The sequence below is a fragment of the Mus musculus genome, chromosome 17 (genome assembly GCF_000001635.26).
Source record: "Mus musculus strain C57BL/6J chromosome 17, GRCm38.p6 C57BL/6J".
NCBI classification, from domain to species: Eukaryota; Metazoa; Chordata; class Mammalia; order Rodentia; family Muridae; genus Mus; species Mus musculus.
Window position 1 is genome coordinate 66667967 of NC_000083.6, and position 21698 is coordinate 66689664.

General features: G+C 46.5%; 1 protein-coding gene across 2 annotated transcripts in view; it reads right to left on the minus strand.

Moving 5' to 3' along the window:
- The window catches only part of Ptprm (protein tyrosine phosphatase, receptor type, M), a 687644-nt gene that overhangs the window by 1119 nt on the left and 664827 nt on the right, over positions 1 to 21698 (minus strand). For both annotated transcript variants that reach the window (NM_001357625.1, NM_008984.2), the window contains 5 exons: positions 21378 to 21551; positions 20285 to 20416; positions 17648 to 17773; positions 15405 to 15568; positions 10035 to 10170 (listed from right to left, as the gene is read on the minus strand). In NM_001357625.1, the coding sequence (NP_001344554.1) occupies positions 10035 to 10170; positions 15405 to 15568; positions 17648 to 17773; positions 20285 to 20416; positions 21378 to 21551 (732 nt within the window). The remainder of the gene's footprint in view (positions 1 to 10034; positions 10171 to 15404; positions 15569 to 17647; positions 17774 to 20284; positions 20417 to 21377; positions 21552 to 21698) is intronic.

Consider the following 21698-nt stretch of genomic DNA (forward strand, 5'->3'; position numbering starts at 1 on the left):
GCAGCTGTACAGAACAAGTAAGGTTTTTGTTGTTGTTGTTGTTTCATAAACAACAGGGTATATTAACTATTTGTATGGCATTTCTAGTTTCTATTATAAGTCATCTGAAGGTGATTTAGAGGATATACCCAACACATATAGAGGTGTTAGGTCTATGCAAACTCTATGCCATTTTAACATAAGGCAAGTATACACACACACACACACACACACACGGAGCATCTGGAGGAAGTCCTGGAACTAATGCCTCATGCGGAATGAGATATGAAGGTATGCTGTTCCTATGCGCGTTACAAGGGTATTGAGAAAAATGTGAGCTTCGTACAGGAAGATCAAGAGGTAGACAGAGAGACTAGGAAGGCCGGTCGGAATGGCTGCATGCCTGGTTCCTGCCAGGCTTGTAGAGAAGGCTGCCTCTCGCTTGGCCCTGCTTTCCCTTAAACTTAAAATGGGATTAAAACAGGAGTTCTGGGTAAAGGCAAAAGGAGAATAAGAGATATACAGTAACATTTGAGATCTTCTGGGAGGCACACATCAGTTCTTGAACAATTTTTAGTGAATTTTAAAATAAAACTGAGTGCCTAGAGTTACAGTGAAAGCCCCCCAGGAACTGTCGGGCCTTCATTACAGTTGTCTCTAAAGTCCTGTCCACATCTAAACGTGGCCTGCTTGTTAGACTTTGGAATCACATTTTCCATTCTTTTACTTTCAGGTATGTGTTTATTTTCTGATGAGATGATAATATTTGGTAATGTGGGGGGGGGGAGCCCATTCACGCTGTCTGTATCTTAATTATGTATGGATCCAAGTCTGTCTACACTCATGGTTACAGCTGGTCAGCAAAGCTGTCTTCCTCCTCTCATCTTGTTCATTTTCTCCTTGGAGTCTTCACTTCCTTCTTCTCCTTGGTAGCCTGGTGCATGGCATGTGCCTGATACTGACCTTACAATGTCCTGCTTCCCTGAGAGCTGCCGTCACAGGCCTGTGTCCTAGACTGGCCTCTTTAGGCTTTTCTCCCTTGGGATGTCATATGTATTGTACGGGTCACATCTGATCCCTTTACAGTTCTCTTTTGTATACCCATTCTTCTACTAGGATTCCTTGTTTTCATGGTGGTGGCTATTTTTTTTTTTCTTTCACATCTGGATGCAGTGCTCCACTGAGCATCTTTTCAAAGGACAGCATGGTGGTCATGAATCTCTCGGTCTGACTGTCTTTGGAGCCCTTTACCGCTTTTAGGATTGGTAGCCTTGCTGGGTACATCGTTCTCGATTGGCGGTTATTCTCTGTGAAGTCCAGGAATATTCTATTTAGCTTTTACACCTATTTTTTTTGTAGGTTGTAGCGGTGTGATGCAGTACACGGGCAAAGGACAAGTGGGGAAAGTCAGTTCTTTCCTCCCACCACGGGGGTTCTAGGGATGGAAGGCGTCAGCTGTAGCAGCAAATGTTGTCACCCATTGAGCCAACTCACTAGTCTGTTGTTTTCTTTCCAAGCCTTGGAATATGTCATTATATCCATCCATGGCCTGCAAGGTTTCTGATGAGGAGAAAAATGCTTCTGGTCTAGCAAGACCATCCTTAAATGTGAGTGGGTAGATTCTCTTAAATATTCTAGAAGTTTTTGTTTTGTACTTTTGACAGTTTCAAGTCATCATCTATGGTTAAGACCTTTTCTGGTCTTGTCCATTTACAGGCACCCAAGCCTCTTCTCCATGACGTCTGTATCTTTCTCAAGATTAGGGGAGTTTTCTTTCATTCTTTTATCAGATAGACTTTTTTTTTTTTAATTTTTTTTACACCCCACACCCATGCCTTCAGGACATGAACATTTGTCCTTTAATGGTGGATCACAGGCCTTCAATGTTTTCACTCTTGCTTTTTCAGCTTCCATCTTTGTGTGACAGGAATGTTTCAAAACGACAGGCCTTTCCTGGAGGTGGTAACATGCACCTGTGGTTTCAGCATCAGGAAGGGAAGGCAGGAGGGTCGTGCTGTCAAAGGTAGCCTGGCTGGCTTAGTGAAAATCTATCGATAGGAAAGATAAGGTCCTTTCACTACCACGGAGTCTTTCCTCCCTTCTAGTCTGATGCCGAGGCTTCAGCGATATATTTGTCTGAGCTCTTCTAGGGGATTTCCATTTGGTTCTCTTTCCAAACTCTCTCTCTCTCCTCTGATGTTCTCATTCATATCCTGAGCATCTTATTGAACTATCTATATCCTCTTGGGCTTCACTGATCCCATTATTCCTTTATTTCCCATATCAGGCATTTGGCCATTTAAACTTCACTGGAAGCCATTATTGGACAGTGATGCTCTCTGGAAGGTATCTTATATTTATCACTATTTCTTGTGCTCTTGTGTTGAGAGAAACGTCAGGTATCTCTAACACTCTGGTCTTCTAGGGATATTCTCCAGGAGTGTCGTGGGGGTATCAGTTTATGCATGCTGTATGCTGCAATGATGGCCCTCTTTCTTCAGGGGCACCTCAGTGTAGGAAGCCTCTATAGAGCGTCTTTGGCTGGGATGAGTGACCTTTGGCAGAGTCAGAGACTCACAGTCTGGTGGCCACATAAGAATGGAGATTCTGTAGTAGTAGAAGTAGGCTTGGTGCAGCCAGTAGAGGGTATGGGGCACTCTGTGTGCGGCTACTACTGTAAGAATAGTAGCTCTGGGCTGGAGAGATGGCTCAGTGGTTAAGAGCACTGATTGTTCTTCTAGGGGTCCTGAGCTCAATTCCCAGCAACCACATGGTGGCTCACAAGCATCTGTAATGGGATCCAATGCCTTCTTCTGGTGTGTCTGAAAACAGCTACAGAGTACTCACCTATAGTATCTCCAATTGATGTGGCACGTGTCCTCTGGCACTGTAGTGACAGCACCAGCAATGGCTTCTGGGATTGGAAGATCCAGTGGTATGGGAGGCCTGTCACTCCTGTCCTCCAGCATCAGTGGTGCCTGTCCACACGATTCACGGTGGACAGCAGTGGGACCTGTGCGGCCCTCTGTGTTGTTCACACAGAGTCCTGACAGCAGTGTGGGATGTGGGGGTGAATGGGAAGTGTCTTTCGAGGGGTCTGTCCTCTAACCTTTTCTCTTTGTGGTTGCTTTTATTTTTTTTAAACTCTTGAACTGGAAACACCATCACTTGCCCCCGGCAAAGTTCTATTTCTGGTTTTGCATTCTATGATTGATTATTTTAGTTGCAGGATGCTTTTATTTTCGGAGTGTTTAAAAAGAAGTAATTTGGATTTTAGAATTCTAAAAGGCTGCATTGTCAGATTGCTGTGCCTGACAAATTGGCCACCAAGTGCTCCAATCATTTCTCCAGTTTTGAATCCTAGGGATGATTTTTCTTTTATGGAAATGTAATCCCTCATTGCATAAAAATGATTCTTTTCAGATCTAACTGGGCAATTAGTCTCGGTGACTACCACAAATGGTTCTTTGAACACATTCAAAGGTGGTTAGTGGGTGCTTGTGGCTGCTGCCTCAGGGTCACGACAGAGGGCGGAGACTCAGGAGGATTTAAGGTTTCTAGGCTAGTGCTCTATTGCCCGGAAGTCACCAGAGCTGCCCTGTCTTAGGCATGACTGTAATTTTCAAAACGAGTCCCCCCCTTCTCGCAGCACATCCGCCTGTGCAAACTGCCAATCCTCACCGATTCTGTGATGACCAGTTTCTGAATTGTAAAAGTAAGGGGAAGGCAAAAGAAAGGCCACAAATTGCAGTGTCCCCTCCTCCAAGCACCTGGGTAAATGCCTCAAATTTTCCTACATTGGAAACTGATTACACTTGATCACCAGGTACAGCTCTGTCTGGTGTGGTTTCCTCGCTCAGAACCCTGCTTCTGAATGGTATAATTAAGCCGCGCGCGCTATCCCTGTGCTTCAGGAATCAAAACATGCCGTGATCCCGAGTCTTCCAGAGCATGGCTGCAGGCATGGAGTGCACTGCCCGGAGCAGGGGCTCGGCAAGGTCCTAGTCCCATCAGGACCACTCACAATTCATCTCAAGAGTCTCTGATGCTGACCGCCACTGACACTGCGAGGAGGGAGAAGGTGACTTCTGAAATGGAACCCAAAGCTGAGGTCATTCTTTAAAGCTCCTGGCAGGTCGCTGGCTGAGTGCGAGAGAGAGCCACAAGGCTCCCGAGGTTAGTTCCGAGGTATCCCTTGAAGGGTGGGCACTCTGCCTCTGTCAGTACACATTGCCTGTGCTGAAGGAGCTGAGGAGGGCTGCAGTCAGTCTGGGCACTTCAAACGCCTCCTGTCAACTGCTCAAGATTCAAAGGGGATAATCTGCCCAACGTACCTGATGCCAGCTTCCCTCCCAGAGGTGCCTGTTTGAAACTTGGACAAGTTTCACAGTGACAACAGTGCCCTTCAGGCTGAGAAAACCTTCCAGCTAGGAAGCTGAACAGGATCCTGCCTGCAAATATCTGTGGGTGGATGGTGATAGTTGGTTCCCAGCAGGTCACTTTGGTGACCAGTGCCAGGGAGACTGGTCAATCCTCGGCACTGCTCAACAGATGGCTACAGAGGGTGAGACCTTGCCCTCAAGTGTCAGAAACAAAATGGCTACGTATTACACACACTGAACCTTGAAATGGGCAAGTGACTGCTGAGGGCCACTGTTACCTGAGCTGATGTGAAACAAGGCAGCCCCTGGGACTTAACCTGAGATGCCTGATAGGCTCTTCTTGCTCTTCTTTCCTGCCTGTTAACTGGAAGGCTCCCTCTGTTGTATAGTATAGGATGGGCACTGCCCAGCCAGACCCCGGAATTGAATTAGCTGTAACTGTGATGGAGTTCCATGGTTTTCAATAGTTACAGACTCGAGCATGAACACGAGGCGAATCCCGGCAGTTCTCCAGCCAGTGGAGAAACCCTGTGGTGGTCGGCCACCACCCCCTCTCCCCTCCAGCCCTTCCTTCATAAGCACTATTTTACTTCCTAGATGCATGATGTCACCTAGTCAGAACTTTTTGTACCATGGGATGATAGAACACATGGCCCCATTTTACAGAGGAAGGACGTGAGGGGTGATGACGGCACCTGATGTGTGCTTCAGTTAGCACCCGGTGCCCAGCACTAAACGAGGCATGATGTCTGAAGTAGGCTTTCATGGTGCAGTTGCGGGTGTTGGATGTCAATGATGACTAAGCTCGGAAGTTCCTACGTTTCTTGTGGGAACTGAGAAGGAACAGGGGACCTCTATTTGGGTGCGGATTGTCAGGTCCAAAGGAAATTCCAGATATATGGCTAACTATGGTGCCTACTAGCACAACAAAGCTCCTGCTGACTTCTAGGACGGTGGTTCTCAGCATGCGGGCCATGATGGCTTTGGTCATGACCCTTTCACAGGGGTCACCTAAGACACAGACCTCTGCATTATGATTCATAACGGCAGCGAAATTACAGTTATGAATTGGTGACAAATGACTTCATGGGTGGGGGTCACCACAACATGAGGAACTGCATTAAAGGGTCACAGCATTCAGAAGGTTGAGAACCACCGTGTTAGAGTCCAGTGATGGCATGCGGGCTCTCTCAGCTCTTATTACCATGCCTCCTATCCTAAACTTCCCCAGTCCATGGGCTTCCCTTCCTACAGCTTCTGATTCCTATATGACCCTGTCATTGCAGCCCTGTGTCCTTCTGGTTCTCTTTGCCCTCCTGCCTCTCTCTTATGGTCCCTTCTCTTCCCTTCCCCCCCCCCCCCCACCCCCAGATGCCTCTGGCTGTACTCTCCCTCACATCTAAAATAAAAATCTCATCCATACCTTAGGGGTGGTCATGCCCCCATTTTATACATGAACCTGGCCAGTCTTACCTGGATTTCAAGAAGTAGGAAGTCCTGACTGACATATAGCTCAAGACCAGGGTGTGTATTTCCCTGAAAGGCCAGTTTTGCCATGGACCGGATATCTAGGAGAATTTCAAGGCCATTGATTGCCTCAGAATCTAACTAGGCAGAGTTTTTCTTATTTTGGGGACCCAGAACGTAGGGATGGTGACAAGACTTCATAAACACCTGGTTAACTTAGAAGCCAGGCTAACATGGGGTCAGAATAAAGTACAGCTATCACTTCTGGGCAAAAAAGAGTTCTAACCTTATAAATTATTATTTTTATTAGGGGTATGTGTGTGTGTGTGTGTGTGTGTGTGTGTGTGTGTGTGTGTGTGTGTTACCTTATTCCTTAAGAACAGGGTCTCTCTCTCCCTGGAACACAAGTTTTTTGGCTAGTCTGGAAGCTTTGAAAGGCCCAGGGATTCTCCTGTATTTTCCCCAGACAATGTAGAGACTACAGCCCTTACTTGTGTTAGCATGCCTGTGTTATGAATGCTGGACCTGAACTCAGGCCCTCATGCATGAGCACAAAGTGCTCTCAGCCACGGAACCATTTCTGCGGCCCCTGTGTTCTAAATCAGACTTCCTCCTTGCAATCTGCTGTCTTTTCCCTAGGCTCCCAAAACCAAGATTGTGAGGTAACAGAACCCTAGGGCAGCCTAGGTATACATACCAGAGAGTGCCGGGCTTTGAAATCAGTACAGACACTTTCAATGTCTGGAGCAATTCAATGTCAGAGCCATCAGAGCTACAGAGTGAAAAGGAAAGAGCCAGGAAGAATCCCAGCGTATTCTTCCCATGAGGGTGGGAAGGGCACAGTTGCAAGATTTGGATGCTCCAGATGGAGGAGATCATTGCGGGGGTCCTCCTACCTATGAGCTGTGTGAGGAGACCCAGTGGGGCCAGGCATCTGTACCCCCTCAGTTCACCCTGCTTCCTGGCTGGCTGCTTCCTGCTCTGAAGCTGGTAGCACATGCTCATTCTTCAAATATGTAGCCCACATTGTCAGCACTCTTCTCAATGGCTGGCCATCTTCCCCCCCCCCCCCTCCCCCCACTCAGATCTCAGATAGCCTGCTCCACATGGGATAGTCACATCACAGTTCATTACCCTGACCCGAGCTAACTAATTTGTTCAGCCAACATTTAGGAATTCTAAAATAGAGAGATACTGTGCTTCATGGAGGAAAAAAAAAAAAAAAAAAAAACAAACCAAATCCAAGAACTCCTACTCTGCTCCAAACCAGATAGAAAGAGCACCGTGACATTTTTTCCTCTGGTCACCGGCTATTATCTATTATCTTGCTAACAGTCACCATGACAGATGGGCAGATGGTTTTCTTTAGAAATTTCAAACTTCCTTCATTTCTTTGTCATTGACCTTCTCAAAAGATTGGTGCTGACCTTCAGTGTTCTGGGCTCCTGGGGGCCCTGTATTCTCAAGTAGAATGATCCACAATTGTACAGGATACAGCGTTGAAGGAATGACTACCCAGGCTATACCAACCACACCGTAAGGAACCACGGTTGGGGACAACAAATTAAATATTTCCAAACAGCCATCGGAGAGGAGGATCTGGATGGTTTCCAACACACACACACACACACACAAAGAGAAAAAAAAAGCCCGAGGGGACAGATACACCTGTGTTCATCTGTGGTTTGAAAGGTCACACTGCACCCTATAAACATGCTGAATTACTGTAAGTCAATAGAAAAAAAAAAAAAAGACATACCTTTGGTGGGAGGGAATTACCCATAACCACCCAAGCTCCACCATTGTCATAGAACAGTTGTCTACCACGCAGGCTCCCTCTGGTCAGCCGTCTGAGTCTCCCTTCGGCTCATGAGGAATCACCCTGGCCAGTAGTCTGAACCACTGATTCGAAAAAAATCCTCATTGTTTCCGACCATAACAGCCCCTGAGTGATGACCTCCTCAGCAGAGCCATTACGGGAAAGGCCTGGAAGGGTGTTCTTCTAATGTGCTGCTTAACTCAGGCTCAGGGAGGGAACGGACATTTCTTATCCCAGGGCAGTTTTGCCCAAGTACTAACCCAAGTCGAGAGTAAGTCTTGTATTAGTGATCTCCTTCTCTGCTCTCAACTCTGTTACTGCTGACTGGGACTGCTCTCTGTTCAGCCCAGAAAGGTGAAGACTCTGCCTCTCACGTGACAGCTTTTAGCTTGTTCTAGGGAAGTCTGCGTGTGCGCACGAGCACGCACACACACACACACGCACACACACACACACACACACCTTACAGCCATGAAGCCTCTTACCATTGCAGTGTTCTAGAAACCAGGCTTGTTGGCACACATTAATTGTCACATTAATGGGGCTGTTAGTCTCCCTCAGTAGCCCTTAGACCTGACCATGTCCCCGGGGCCACAAAGGCATCCTTATGCCCAGTGGACACCTACACACTCAATAACAATGCTTCTCTGATTTGCAATGCCTCAAACACAAATACAGGTATTTTCGTGTTGCCTGGCCTCAAAAAGCTACCACTACCACTTGACTTAGGAAGGTAAAACCCAAGGACACGAAAGCGGCAAAGCGCACGTGTCTGACGTCCTACGGTCTGTGTTAACAGCATGGCTGGGAATCTAATTTGGGTTTCTGTGGTTTTCCTACAGGGCACGAAAGGAGGACAAATGTCTGGGGAAACAGAATTCTTCTTGGCAGAGCTGATGTAATGGCCCATAGGTCTGAGGGCATGTTCCCAGGCACGGCCCTTCTGCCAGAGTCCCTGGATAACACGTGCTTCTTAGATGTGCAGTATGAACCCAAGCCAGTGTTTAGGAGGAGTAGCCAGCCCTGAGTAGGATTTAGCTATGCCTCCAGGAGCTGGTGCTCAGGGTCACTGCTATTACCCAGCCCTGGGTTCTGCTGCAGTAACATCCCCCATAGCACATGCGTCTCAGGCTACTTTATCAAACTGAGCGCACCTCTTGCTCCCTTTTTACATTTTGGACTTTAATTGAATTTACAGAACTCTGGGCCTTAGAACACCGTTGTAGCTTGCTAAGCGTACAATGACTCTTCCTCCCTCGACCCTGCTTCAAGTCACTGCCCAGACTCTGCACTGGTGTTCCTGTCAGATCTCCAGTCACAGAGATGCACAGAACCCAGGAGCAAAGCTTCTTCTATGAAGCTATACCTCTCTCTATTCTTGAGTCACCATGGCTGGCATCTTAACAGCTCCACGTAGGAAAGAAAAAACGAAGGGATTTTTGTGAAATACTCTAAGAAAATAATTGCACCTAGTTCTCTGTTTCTCAACTCCCTTAATACTTTTCTCAGATGTGGCCACCATAATTAAATGCAATATTCCGTATGTCAAACTGAAATTCACAGCTTTGATAAATATTAGACGATTAAGCTATTTATAAAATCTATAATTTGAAAATCTGGCATTTCTTGTACTATGATTATTTCTTCTTCACTAAGACTAAGTGCTTAGACACGTGGAAGGCACTGCCAGGAAGGGAAATTAATAAGAATGTTCACTTGGAAGTTTCAGCTCTTTCTACATTTCAATCAAGCTGTGGTAGTCTCCTCTGAAAGCAAGGAAAGGACGGAGAGAAGAGGAGGAAAAGAAAAAGGCCCATGAACAAAACAGTGTGCTGTACTTCAGAAATGAAGTTCTCTTGGGCTTGGTCTGGTGCTGCTATGGATTCAAATACTAAGTTCTGTACCCCTAGATCTGGCTGTCCAAAGATGAGTATGTTCTCATGTATACCAGCTTGTGTTGCACAAACCTTGCTCCCTAGTTACTTGGTCAATAAAAGGCTAAAGCCTGTGATTGGGCAGTAGAGAGAGGTAGGTGGGACTTCTTAGGAGGGAGAAAGGGAAGAAGAAGGAAGAGGCCTTCCATTAGGAGACACTGGAGGAGATAGATGTCACTGTGGGCCTAGAAGGTCTTACTACCCATGTGGCTGGATGGGGCTAGGCGGTCTAAGCTTTAAAATATTAAAATGTCTGTGTGATTATTTGGGGAACTAGCTGGTCAAGGAATACTGACACCATATTGATTTTGAGCATTGACTACTATATGCAGAAGATTCACAATCAGTTTTATAAGTCTCCTCTCTGAGTATGCAGCTCCAATGTGGAGGCTGGAGAGGAATCTGATACCAACTCTGGGACACCCTATTTGTCAGGGCAGAGGGGCATCCTACCAGGAGGTCCACCATGTTTGGTTTGTTGTTCCTCAATGTCTTGACAGCATGGAAGACATCCACAGTTCTCTGGTGTCGGAGCATCTCACAGACAATGCTGATGGCACAGAATGTACCACTGCGGCCTCCTCCGTTCCTGTCATAGAGGAAATGAGACAGTTGGACAATGTTTGTGGTCATGCTGCTTCTCACCCATGGCCTGAGACATATGGTCTGAACCCCAGAGAAAGGTCAGAATGAAGGTGCAAAGAGAGCTAGCTGACTTAGCATGTCGCCCACGGTTCGAATCTCGCTTTATCTGTGACCCAGACTATTATTTCTGATATGGTACCTTACTGATAAGGAAAATTAATGACAAGGGGTGGGGGTATGTGCAAGCACTTGACCTTTGAAGGTTACTAGAATTTCTCTATCGCTGAAACATGAGGGCTATTTAAAATCTTCAACGAACAAAAAACCAGCTAAGTTTAAACACATGAGACCATTGTAAATACAGCACACAGCGTTCCCTTGCCCAACCCGTGGTGCACATTTAACATAACCACCACACGCCATCAAAGTCAGAAAGAACGGTGCCACCACACTGGGCTGAACTATGATACAGGCCTCCATCTTTGTTACCGGTTTCTGCAGTAAGGCCCTTTTGTGGCTCAGGATCTAATCTTGCATTCAGCTGTTTCTCACATCTCCTTGACCTTCTCCAGTCTTTGAAGGGGTCACCTGTCTATCACCTTTCCCTTGTCTTTCTTCATATGGCTACTTCTGAGGCGATCTGGCTGGCTGCTTTGTAGAATACATAATTTGGAATGTAGAAAGGCTTAGAAGAGACCTGTCCTGTGTCCTGGCCACAGTTTGAAAAGGTCCCTGCCAAGTCCCACCGTGCTTTGTCCTTCCCTCTGGGTTCATTTGATTATATATATATACATATATATATATATATATATATATATATATATATATATATATATATATATATATATATTTTTTTTTTTTTGTCACTGGAGATGAGGGATTGGACTTCATGAAGAGAGCCAGAGCAGGAGTCTTACAGCCTCTGTGGGGATCCATGCATTGATGTGTCTTGGCCCCAGGATGTTCATCTTACCCATAGGACGATGTTGGTAAGGATTTTCACCATCAAGTTATCATCCTTCTCTTAGTAGTTAATACGCATTTTGGGGTGAGAAACCTTGGGACTATGTAAATATACTGATTCTCCTCAATCACCCTTGATTTTCACACACAGGGGCAGGTCTTGTTTTCAGCCATTAATTACGACTGTCTTATTTGTCTAATGTTGGCTTTATATTTTCTTCCTGTGTTCAGCATTCTACCATAAGCAATAGCTCTCTCTCCTACCATTTGAAAATGTATTTGTTTTTATTATTTATACTGACCTTGACAGGTTGGTATAGTGATGAATAAAAGCTGGGAACTGTATTATGTGTGCTAAGATCTACCAGTCACTATTTTCATTGCCCCCCAAACAATCCTGCTCTAGCCATGAGGAGTCCATGTTCTTACCGCCTTCTTCTTTTTTTTTTGGATCACATCTGTATTTTCTAGAATGATCTTCTTGTACTCTCCATGCACTGGCTTCTTTTGTGAGAGGTAACTAGCCTTTCCCACATTCTTAAGCCTGGCACTGCTATCATTCTGAGGGAGTGGCGAGACACAGTATGGACATGGTGGCTGGAAGACAGCTTTGTGGAGTAGATCCTCTTTCCTCTCGCTTTTATGTGAGTTCTAGGCAGGCTTGTGCAGCAAACGCCTTGACCTGATGAGATATCTCATTGGCCTAACATGGCTGGTTGGATATCACTGAGTATATAACTCTCCAGTAGGTATTGGAGTTACGTTTTGCAAATGTGCATTCGCTGGCTCTATCGGATCCACACACAGTGTCTCCGTCAGCCCCCGAGTTCCTCCCTTCCTCACACTGCTGTACCCTGGTCAGTTCTACAGCATCTCTAGCCCTTGGGAACATTGTTTTGTGTTGTCAAATATTCAGCCGTTCTGATGGGCAAGCAGTGGTTTTAATGAGGATTTTTCCACTAAACCCCAAATGGTGTTGGTTACCTCTCTTTAGATGTTTTTGTTTTTGTTTCCCTCTCTCTCCAGTGCTGGGAATCAAACCCAGGACTTTGCGTATGCTAGACAAGGGTTCTACCATGAAGCTACACGCCACGCTTTCTCTTCCAACGTGTGATCCTTGTTAACCCTTTTGCTCATTAAACACTAAGGGGTTGGATGTTCTTGTTCTTACGGTTTGCAGATGTGTGGCTTGCAGCGCCCTCCTCCTGCTTTCTCTCCTTATCTATGCACACCTTGTAAATGAGGTCATCATTTCAGTGAAATTCAGTGCATCACCACATCTCCCCGGTGGCCAGTATTCTGTGCCCTCTCTCACTCTTACTCAGCCCTCGCTAACCTCCTGCTCTCGAGGAGTTCCTCCCACGTGTTCTCATGGAAGCTCTGCTCTCTGCTTTCAACAGCTGGGGATGGTACATCCAAAAGGAGTGAGGTGGATGTGTCCAGTGTCCCCGCTGCCCTGCAGTCACTTGCTGTTGGTCAGGCGACACAAGCGCATCTGCTTCTGCTTCTGAGTTTGCTCTTTGTACGGATTTTTCCATGGTCCTTGCTCATTGGCTTTTTACCTCCTGTTTCAACAGCTGCTCACGACCACGTCCACTCTTTCCACAGTTTCAGAATGAGGACATAGTTTTATTTTAAAAACAGTAAGACATTTATAAGAAGGAAGAGAATTCTCTGCATACACTCCCCTGAGTATCATCTGGCCTAGGGAACCACTCCACCTGCAAAGCTCTCATGCAGGTGTTCTCTGCCCTCACCAATAGGTGGCGCTGCAACATGCAGAATACCTCACAGAGGACTGCTAAACAGCTTACAAAGCTTATTATTATTATTGTTATTATTATTATTTTAACTTCCTGACCAATACTGGAAGATACCAGTTTAAACCTTCTTGTAAGCGAGGAAAAGAAAAGAAAGGGAGAGGAAAGGAAGAAGGGAAGGAAGGAAGGAAGCAAAGCAAAGCAAAGCAAAGCAGTTTCTCTCCAGGTCTGAGTATCACACCCAACATTATACCCAGAAAGCAAGGAGCAGCTGCACCGGGAATTATGGGAGCTTGAGGGTGTGGTGCCCCAACAGAAGATAAGAAGGGAAGTCAGGTAGGCAGGGGGGGAATAACAGACACCCCCCACTCTTTGTGAAAGCCAAATTGCCCGCTCTTAGAGACACCACACAGAACGGGTTGTGTCTGCTTAGCTTGAGGGTCACAGCCGGCTTTTGGAAGAACGTTGCCTGCAAGGCGCAGTGATGGAACAGGCCTTTGCATATTTCCTTCATGCCCCTCCCTCTTTCATCTATCCCCACTCGTGACCTATTCTTGAGGGTTCCAGAACTGAATTCTGTTAGAAAGCTAGTCCAGGCTCACAATAAGTTACACTTCCAGATATGATGTGGAAGGGCTATTTGAAAACCACTTTTAATAGTAAGATTATAAACAACTGTTCGGGGACTGCAGCCTGGCAGTAGAGCACTGGCCTAGCATGCCCAAAGCTCTGGATTCTATCTCCAGGACCATGAAACAAAACAAAAACAACCCCATGCAAACCAAAGTCTTACAGATCTAATGTCAGCTAACTGGATGTTAATTTCCCTGCTGGGATTTTTTTTTTTAAATAGCTTAGGTTCTTTATTTCTTTTTGTATGTTAGCTAGGAGTTCATGTGCACTGGGCTCCAGTGACCCAGGCTCCTTCCCGTCGTCCTTACTGAGTGATCTTGTCTGGGCGGGGCAGGCTGGAGCAGCAGTTGGATACAGGGGTTTTTCTCTCTGGTTTCCTTTCGGTTGTTTCCCTTCCGTCATTTCAGGAAGCCATCTTGGCTCGCAGAGCGCTTGATAGGCTCAACCTGCACATCCATTGGCAGGGCTCTTGCCTTAACTCACTCGCTTACAAAATGACGCCTACGACGTGCTGAGTGATATAGTAGACTCTTGTCCAGGGCAACGCTTACGGGGTGTTTCTGTGTGAGCAGTGCCCATTCCTCGGATGGTGACAATATCACCCTTCTTGTAGATTTGCATGTACCTGGCTTCCTTCCCCTACAAGTCCAACTCTGTATTTCCTAAGAGGCCTGGAGAACATAGTGTGTGTGCCTATTCGATGTTAGTACGTGTCATCATGGCAAGTTACTGGAAGATGGCTGCCTAGGCCGGGGAAGAAAGGCTGCTGCAATTCGATCCACTGAGTACGGTGAACGCTTCTTTTGAGTCTGACGAATAAGAAGGGGGATGGAATAGATTTCTGAAGCATCGAGTCCATGGATAGGAACGGAGAGGAGACAGCGGTGAGGGAGGGGTATAGTGCTCCTCACAAGACAGACGGGGAAGACTTAGGTGGGAGCTGGGATGTTCTGGAGACTCTTTCCAAGGGACTGAGGAGAATTCAGGGCTTCCACTGCCTGAGGTAAGGGCAGGGAGCAGGGGATAACCCGGCCTCTTACCCACTTGCCACATAAACTTAGGGTGGTCTGGTCTGCAGAAAAGCTCATTGCCCTTCAATCTGGGACTGATCTTCTCATATGGGTCTAAGGATTCTCCTCAGAAACACAGCGTATGCTCACACCCTTAACTGGCCCAGATGTCTGAGCACCTTCCCCGACTGCCATGCTCTTTAACTGCCTGTTCCGTTAGGCCAGTTCAGCTGGATAGTTAGCTGTACATCCCTGCCAGTGAGAAAGTGTGGGTGAAAGTGCTCTGGGAAGCAAGGCACTCTCTCCTCGAGGCTCTCAACGTTGACAGCATGCAGGACTCATCCAGGAGTTCTCCGTGCACAGATGCCCGGGTACCACGTGGAGACTGGGAGTTAATTGGTTTCAGTGTGGCCTGAAGGCAATGCTTACTGCCACTGTACACGTCCCATTGGAAGCATCTGGCTGGAGGCTTTTTTACATTTTAGCACCTACTACAACTGTTGCCCTAGATGTCACCCTTAGAGGACACTGGTTCTGCGCTTGTCAACTTTCAGTCCCTGTAACAAACACTGGAATTAAACAGTTCATATGGAGATGACGGCCCACAGCTCTCCATGACTGGCTGGTCCTGTGGGTTCAAGCCCGTGATGAGGCATTGCACCACTGGGGAAGGCATGTGGCAAAGGATGGAAGACACAAGAAGGAAGAGCGCAGAGTCCCAGGTACCAGGACTGGACTATTAGATTTAAAATGGTGAATTAAATCAAACTCTGTGGGGCTTCTAGTTTCTTCTGTATGTACAGCAAGGGGAAGGCGAGCTGCGTGGAGGAAATGGGGCACGTCACCCGAGGTGAGAGCTCTGGGATACTCACAAGCAGTGCACGACTGTGCGGCCTTCGCCGCCATTGTATTCCTCCTGCCACTTGTCCACCTGGCGTATGAGCTTCAAGAAGGAGCGCTTGGACACGGGCGTGTCCCTGTACATCGGCCAGCCCAGGAACTGGAACTGCTGAACCATCCGATGTCCATCCTGGGGCTGCAGAGGACAAGGGACCAATCAGGGAGTGGAGGAAGAGGCCTGACTTACCTTACTGGGTTGGGGGGGCTGACTCCGCCCACTTGATCTTCCCTGACTCCTCCTACTTGGTTTTCCCATCAGGGCAAGGCATTAGTTACTAGGGAGACTCAAGCCAGTGCATAACAAAGGGTGATTCTGCAGGCCTGGAGAGTTATGACTTTAATCTCCAGTGGTTATAAAGATCCAGGTGTTTTAAATGACAGGGCATCGTAAACCAGAGTAGAGCAGAATGCTTACATTTTGCAAAAGCCCAGAGAAAAATAGCAACAAGATTAACCATGCTGTGTATTGTGTGGAAAAATGTCTTCACTTTAATTACAAGTAAATTAAAGGTAAGGGATAAATTATAACCTGGAAATGTTTGTGAGTTCAGTGCGATGTGGATTCTGCCCTGTTTTCTATATAATATGGCTTTGCTTAATGATGCAGCTTTCGGTGAGCGATCAATCTTTAATTAATCAGTGCATATAATTAAACAGGATTATAGAAATTAAAAAGCATTGCTGGCTTCAGCTTCGGAAGGACCCTCTTGGCACAGGTAGGTCTCTCAGGTACGCTGGTCAGCTCTTACCCCACCTCTGCCTCAGTCTCCACTCTTCCCAGACCTGGGCTGACAGAGCCTCTGGCCTTCAGATCTAGAGTTTTCCGTTTCCCTCTGGATATCATTGGTGGATACCAGTCAGTCACCATTTAGAGCTCTTTCCTGAATGACACCCTCATGTACTCAAAAGCCAACCTCAGGGATCAATCGTCCTCCCACACCTACTGTGTTCCAAATTGAGCTTAGTTTCTTACTGCCTCCCATGTCTGTTTTTCCCACAGGCCAAACAACCCCAGCTAATGATGATCCTGCCACTTCTTCTTGGGATCCATTTCTTGAGAGTCACCTTGACTGTCTGGGATCCACCCTCAGGATCAAGCAGGCTCTCTCCACTGCTTATATCTCCAATGCCACCACTCCTGTCCTGCCACTGTCACCTGTCATCTGGGTCCTTCTCACGGCTGTCTGGACTGTCTCTCAGAATCTGATCTCAAGGCAGAAACCAGAGAGTCCATTTCCAGATGTAGATGGTTAGGTGGCACACTTCTCCTGGAAACCTGTAGTGGCTTCATTGCTTTCATGCAAGAGCTGGCTGGCTAGCAGTGGCAGGGAAGGCCCTGCAGATTCCTGTGCCTCAACCCTCAGCGCCTCCTGTCTTAGCTCACTTGTCTCCAGACACAGCAGTGTCCTAGTGTGTCTGGAACGCAACAGGTTCTGCCCCTCCACAGAGCCCCTTTGTGGCCACTTCCTGCCTGAGAGCTGTCTTTCTAGAGCGCTCCTGGCCACTCCCTCCCTTTCTCAGTGTCTGCTCACATGGCATGCCCATTGCAAATGAGAACAAATGATCCCTTTGCTGCGTAACCTGGCACTCTTTTTCCCTTTAAGATTTACCGCTTTCTGGCACACCATAATTCCGTTATGCCTGTTATTCGTTGCCTTCTGATAGAGGTTCTTTGTTTTAGTCAAGACCCTTTCCTGGGGCCCATCTTTGCAATCCTTTGTAAAACTCATTTTTTTTTTTTACAACCCCCATTCTGTCAGTTTAGCAAGTGTCTTGCCCTCCAATAAGGGACCACTCCATATCTGATCAAGTTCTTTAGCTTCCACCGTGCCTTAGTGATGTTGCTCCCTGGCCCATCTTCAGCAAGACCCTCTTGTCTCCACCTACTGACTATCATCTGTTCTAGAATAGACTCACGCCCTTGCTGGGATCAGGGAGCATTTGCCACTTTGTTACAGTGTTAAACAAGTAGCATTTGCCACTTAGTGACAGTGTCTAACAAAGTCTTTCTTATTGTGCTTTACCTTGTTAAAAACTCTCTTTAACAAGCTTCCTCTTAGCATATAAGCCCCATAAGGCCTGGGATTTGTTTTGTTGACCGAGAAGTTCCAACCCCCTAGAACAGAGCCTGCTATTGATAGATTAGACATGCCAACACCATGCAGGTAAGATGAAAGTGGAAACCCAGTTCAAGCACGGTTGGCTTGGCTCTTACTCTGGAGGCGTTGTAAATCCTGAAAATTCTGCTGATGATGTCTTCTTCTAAGTCTGCAGACACGAATTCCACCTGGATGGGGCCATGTCTGTGCACTCCATTTTCTGGCCAGTACTGTGGACACAGCTGAACCCAGAATACAACAAGAAGTGTAATTACAAAGGTGACTGGACGGCAGTTTGGATATGATCAGCATTGACAAAATTATTTGAGCTCCAATTCTTTTATTCTACTACTCTGGTTGTTTTCTCAAAAAGTGTGTGTTAGCCAGGTGCACTTGGGCTTCCTGAAGATCTTTGTAACATGGAATCCCTTTGCAAGGTCTCACTCATGCTAAAAGGAATATGTGTCTAGGCCCCAAGAAGATGACTCCAGACTCCACTATAATGATGACACTTAGGCAAACATGAGTACCTGGAAAGACTCATGCTCTTCCAAGGGATTGCTGGAACATGTTAATTCCGGATAACTGGCAAATGCTGGGTGTATCAACACATTCTGTTAAAGCTAATTGATGTTCCATTAAAAAGAGGATTCATGGGAGGGTCAGATTTCTCTTTTGATGACGTTGACTTTTGAAATGACCTAAATTGTCACTGTCACGTGGTAAAATGTGATTTATATATTCAAGATCACAAGATAAATTCTCGGTTAACAGTGAAAAATATCCTCTTTTTTCTCCCTCTTTATCCATGATAAATCTTTAATCCTTGTTAAAGATTAAGAGGGTAAGTAGGGTAGCCGAGACTATTCTTTACATTAGCTACGCCTGCTGGATTTAGAAATTACATTTATTTATTTATTTATTTATTTTTGAATAATGCTTCCATGGGATTTTTTTTCTTCCTCACCAGCATTTCCTAGCGACAGGTTATTAAACTTGCCTTGTCAAACAATGGTATGTAGATGTTTATTTCCCTTTTGATTCCCAAGGGTGCCCACTGTTCACACAGGCATGATGACCAAGAGCTGAGATGGCAGTAAAAGCCATAACAAACACTTTTAAACTGTTCTGCCCATTCCTCAGTGGACAGAGCAGGCTTTGCTCTCTGTTGATATTTTTCCCAGTTCAAGCAACTGATCAAATGCTTGTCATTTACACTGCAGAAATATGAATGGCCCGGGCTGGCATCTAGCTCTTGGCACACTGTGTCCTACATTCTGCCTGAGGAAACCATGTAGAAAATGGCTTAAATGGTGCATAACACATCCATGAGCTGGTCCGATAAATACTTAAAACAGTCGAGTGGGAGCTTCGGACGCTTATGACGCTCCGGAGTTCCAGCTTCCAGTTTAGCGTTTGCTAAAAGACAAGAGTCCCAGAAGCCTTTCTAGCCCCGCTCTGGAAATCAGCTCTATCTGCTGAATAGAATTGGGAGTCTCTTTGTCTCTCCGTCTGCCAGTCAGCTAAGACTTGGTTTGAGTCCAGACGGTTTGCTTTAGAATTTGGCTTTGGCATTCAGACACGGATGCTCAGGGAGCACCCCGGAGTCCGTGACATCTTGGTCACCCGTAGTTTATCCATATGCACGTCCCATCAGGAACGGGGTACACTTCTCCTAGCCTGTGTCTGGCTCTTAGATTGGTGAAACCTGACTGTGGCCTAGAACTTAGAATGACAGGTTTGGTTCCATTTGAAACTGGCGGGGCTTTCACAGACAGTGACAATCTGTTCTGCGAGTGGGGAGGAGGGAGGAAGAATTCTAAAACGTTGACACGAAGCCAAAAGGAGTGGAGAAGAACAAGGGCTGTCATTATTATTTCATCAGCTAGCTTTCAAGTGAGAGCCTCAGTCACATAATACGGTGCCTTCAATGTAATTAAAAACCCTAGCCGCATACGGAGCATTAGCAGCATCAGGCCACGTTTTGGGAAGGAGACATCTTGTCCTGTTTACATGCTGAAATACTCCAGGAGCCTCCACCAGCACCCCTGCCCTATCTAAAACAGCAGTTTCTCTACTGGATAGAAAAACGAATTTGGTGTTCAAATAAGTTCACTCTTAATATGCACTAAGCTTGAGGTTTCCCTAAGGCCCTCTGTCATGGCAGCGAAGCCTGTGCTGAGAATCGATTCTGCTCCCAAAGGGCCTTGGGACTCTCCTGACCCCTCCAAGAAAATTCTGTCACCCAGCTCAGTAGTGTGGCTTTCTGCCTCCTCCTCACTGTGGGAGGGGCCACCTGAGAACCTCCCTGAGCTGCTGAGTTTACATCCAGTTCCCAGGGTTGCTTCTTTTATGATTGCTGCCGGTCTTTAAACCTTCACTATCTGGCCACCATGTTGCCTCCCTCTTGCAGGCCCCAGCTGAGCACTTCCAAGAAGCACAGGTGCCTAAAAACATGAGATCCAGGCCTGTCCCATCTCCGCTGGTTGGCTCGCTCTTTTTAGCTGTGCAATGTGTGGTCCCCATCTGTGCCCCTGTCTTTCTTCTTCCAGTATCCTATGCTTTCAGTCTGTCTGCTTGCTTCTCACCGACTGTCTTCTACAGCTCTAATGCTTATTTGTAAACCCTTGTGTTTCCAAATCTTTGCCGGGCCATGGGCACGGGCCGTGGGGCTTGCACATCTTATACAAACAAAGCACAAGCAGACTTGACTCTCTGACTTGAGGTCTGCCTGAAGGAGTCCCTGGACTCACCTGGGCAGGATCCACATCGTTCAGCATAACTACGGATGTGCAGTGGTAATCCAAGACCAGTCGCCAGAAGTCTTTGACGGTGTTTGGCAAAGGATGCTGGGTGACTATAAATGCTGAAGGCTGTTTATAGCTCTGCAGACACGAAGAGAAAGATCCAGATATAAACAGCACAACGTGAGGGGAGGCAGTGGAGATATTTTGTGCATGTGGAGATGTGCGGCAAAACGCATCCGATGTGTTTAGTACTTGTTTGGCTCTATCATCCTTGTCAACTCCAAAATGGACTAAAAATAAACTTTTCTGTGAAACTATGATGAATCATTCTCACTTTGATATCATGGGAACTTCACATTTATTTCTTACCATTTTGTTTTATACTTCTGACGGGCAATGTATTGGCTCTCTCTATTAATAATTTTAGGGGAGGGTGTTTCACTTTACTTTAAAAACTAAGTACCATGAAAACAGTTCTTTCTCAAACTTGCTGGTTTGTTGTTTATCTGGGCGACTCGGTTGCTTATTCCTGCCATGAAAGATATGCACGCTTTTGTTAGCTCTGGGAGCTTTAAACAAGCTTAAGCCCCTTTTATGATATCACACCAGCGGAATTAAAATTTACACATTAGCACTGAAAATATCCGTTTACTTTCTTGTCAGTTGAATAGCAAGAAGTAAACAGACTGGCAGGAAGCGATGAGTTGTGTTTCCTTCCCATGTTAATTACCACCTAAATTAGGAAGAAAGAGAACTAAATAATGCTGTCTGTCACCGTATCCCCTTTCCCCGCCAGATACCTTAACAGCTGCCCCTTGCTTTCTGGCCGGTAGGCTAAAAACCTGACAGTGTGGCATAGGTGATCTTTGTGTCTGAGCACTTCAGACAGGTGGATAGTTGGCTTGTGAAGCAGTAACTGCTGCTCCTCACCAAACCACACACTGGAATGCTAACTCTGTTTTTGTTGTTGGATGTGATAGCTTGCCTCTGGAAAGGCTCAGGGGGCAGATAAGTGAGATAAGGGTTCCCTGTGTCCCCGGGGCTCTGTCTCGGGGACATGCGTTGTCTATTTCCTTCCCATGTGTCCCCAGTGCCTTACGTCCATTAGGGCTGCATTGATGTAGTTGCTGCTCTCTCCATCGATGGTGATGAGGAAGGGCAGGCAGCGGTCCGGAGGCAGGATGTCCATGCAGCGATTTTTCTCGTGGTTCCGGGGTAGGAGTGCGATGCTGCAGTCCTCCACACGCAGCGTGGGGGTCACCATGTTGAGAGTCTGTGGGATAAATGGGAAAGGTGAGATCTCCCAGCTCCAGTCAGGTCTCCACAGGTGGCTGATTTCCTGCTTCCCCATGACTCCATAGCATGAATACACTTTGAAAACACTGTATTGTACCCCATAAACAAGTGCAGTTATAATGTG